Here is a 2941-nt window from a genome sequence, read left to right on the forward strand (position 1 = left end):
AAGAGGTGAGCTGCTCAACAAACTGTAAGTTTTGGGGAATATGGTAGGGATGGGCCCTTCAGTAAAATGGCATGTAAAGGGCTGAGATCGGTGCAGAACATAATTTCCAACCCACTGATCAGCCAGTTATTCCTAATCTTTCTTGAACGTGGAGTCAAAAGTTATGGGGATATTTATAGCACAAATTCTCTAAACCCAGAACAATTCTGTGTGTGATTATGTGCTTTGTTAGAACAAACTCAAATGTTCTGGCACACTTCAGAGGTTCAAGCTCTCTGGCTATGTAATTCGCAGTACTTAGTCATGCGTATGAGTAAATGAATAATGTAACTTAAGGTGATGGAATAGAAAAGCACTTTATCTCATGCTTTGACATGCTCTTTACTTAGCTGGAACGAGAAACAATAATTCTCGATAAGCTCCAGGAAGAACAGCCAGAAAGTCTTAAAGAGAAAGAAAAGGCCACCGGAGAGGAACTAGTAGAATTACTAGATTTTGTGAACTCATTTGAGGAAAATATCAACCAGCAACAGCTCCTCTTACTCTTACTACTTCACCGAATAAGAAACATCCTGAATACATCTGAAAATACTGAGGCAGAAGCTGCCCTACCCGCATTATGTGAGATAAAGGCAATGCAGGATCGCTGTACAAAGTAAGTGGTGAGAAATTTCTGTTGAAGATAGGAATAGGACTACTTATAAGCACAGCATTTTATTGGGTGTTTAAGAGTAAATGAAAGTTATAATGCACTTAGAAAGACAGTGAATACCCTACTGGATCAGACCAATGCTCCACCTAACCTATCTGCTGTCTCCAGCATGAGCAGTTGGAGGTAGTACTTAGGGAGAAGACCTGAGCCTGGCCATATCGTGTGTGGGCTGCAATTTGTGTTCAAATGTAGAAGGAATCAGAAGGGATGATGGTTGATTTTGGAGGTTCCAAGCTCTTGTGAACTTGAATGAGATGTGTGGGTCTTCCACTCTTATGAAAATCAGACCTTGTGCTTTTTGCAACAATGCAGCTTTTGCCTTACTAAGTGAGTGCCACTGTTTAAAATTTGCCTCAAATATTTTTTGCAAATCTGTGATTGTACTCACCCTTCTCCATGCCTGCTTTTTGACATGGAAATCTTTGTGAACGTCTTTGGCTCTGCCAGCATCTTCAGACTCTGAAAACTGGAGCTCTGTTTGCTGTTTAAATATGCATGCTATCTGATTTGGTCTACCAAATGTACTTTGTTTAGCAATATCTGAAGACTCATTTTTGAAGAAGCTGAGACAATAAAGGACAAAAACTCAGAGATTTAGTTACAGAAAATAATACTAAAATACAGACAAATGCAGTTCTGGATATTATTAAGCATGCTCTTTGATTACTCCTGCTTTGTGTAGTGTCTAACACTTAATGTATCCTTGCTGGAAATCTTTTATAGGTTATATGAAAAGACTCAAGACCATAAGGATTCTGTGCAAGCTGAGATTCAAGAGAGGAATAAGATCACTGAGGAAATAAGTGCTGTGACAAATGCATTACAGAATGCTGCATCTGTGTTATTACAAGATGCTGCTGGAAAGGCAGGACAACTGGAGGTTGGTAACGGATCTGTTATTGTGTAGGGACGTTTGGAATATGTTCTGTTTTATGCTGAGTCTTGAACTTGCTCTGAATAAAATTAGTGGCAAAGTATATGCATATGCATGTTGACTTAAAGAGAATGAATCTAGCTCAGCAGAATTGTCTGACCCTGCCATGTCCCTGGTTTGCATTCCTCTCCCTCTATGTGGTCCAGTTAGCAGGCACAGAAGTCGTTCCAGATTACAGAGAGATTCACAGCCAGTTGCATGCTTTTTAGGAAGGGCTGTTTAGTGTACATCCTGCACCCCTTCCCCCTCTGCGTACCTAGGCAGGGCAGCTTCAGATTCCCTCTATTTGATGTCCCACATCAGGGGGTTAACCTGATGTGAGATGTTTAGAAATCAATTTGTGATCAAGACTACAGTCTCCACCATCAGCAACCAGCATTCTGCAGCAACCTAGTCTATACATTTCTATCATTTCAGTATATTTTCGTTATCCTTCTTTGAATTCTTGACTTTATGAAATGGTATTATTCTTAACACTTCCTGAATGTGCGTTTATTTAGTATTTTAATTATATTTGTTTCAATTTAGTCTTATTGTTGTTTATATTACTATCCGAATTTTTAAATCTTGATCAAAAATCTATTTTTAATTCTATTTAATTGAGTTACATATAACTATAGAACTTTATAATTTATTTATTCTAGCCTACTAAGATCTGTTACAAATTTGGGCTCTCTTTCTCTTTGCCGAGTCTTGTAAAGAAACTAGTTGAGAGTCCCCACCATGTATTTTCTTTAGCAGGTGGATGCTTGAAGCTGGCAAAGGGCTAGGAAAAGTACAGAGGCCAAAGACCATCGTGGCAGATACGAGCATTTTCCTATGGCTTAGCATGCGAGAGAAATGTTAACTACATCTTGAGGAAGTTCTGAAAACCCATAAGCCAGCATTATTGTGGTGAAATCTTGTGGATTTGTCTGAAAGAGCTGGTTTTCTATTTAAAGTTATTTAGAATTAGAATTTAGAGTTGGGTCTGCTCTTTTACTGAGTACTTTTTATCTAGGAGGAAATGTTACCACTGCAGGTGCTTGATGCCTGCTCTTTCCCCTCACATCCAAACTGTGCTACTCTGAGCCCCTAAAACTCACCCAAAAGTGAGTTTAGATCTTGTTCCTGTTCCTGAGAGCAATCAGCACAGGCAAATGTTAGCAGCAATCCCATCAAATGATTTCTTTTTAGCAGTATTTCACAGCAGACCTGTTCCTTTTGAGATGATTCAGCTGAAAGGATTGAAAAATTCCTTAATTTTAACTAATGCAAACACCAGTAAGCCAAAATCTGCAGGGCAATTTCATTCC

General features: G+C 38.9%; 1 protein-coding gene across 1 annotated transcript in view; it reads left to right on the forward strand.

Moving 5' to 3' along the window:
• Positions 1–2941, forward strand: part of LOC104160446 (nesprin-2-like) — a gene marked incomplete at its 5' end in the record, with an annotated part of 19747 nt that overhangs the window by 7773 nt on the left and 9033 nt on the right. The window contains 2 exons of the mRNA XM_009698569.1: positions 390–655; positions 1436–1592. Of these exons, the coding sequence (XP_009696871.1) occupies positions 390–655; positions 1436–1592 (423 nt within the window). The remainder of the gene's footprint in view (positions 1–389; positions 656–1435; positions 1593–2941) is intronic.

Source organism: Cariama cristata, unplaced genomic scaffold (genome assembly GCF_000690535.1).
Source record: "Cariama cristata isolate BGI_N322 unplaced genomic scaffold, ASM69053v1 scaffold8584, whole genome shotgun sequence".
NCBI lineage: Eukaryota > Metazoa > Chordata > Aves > Cariamiformes > Cariamidae > Cariama > Cariama cristata.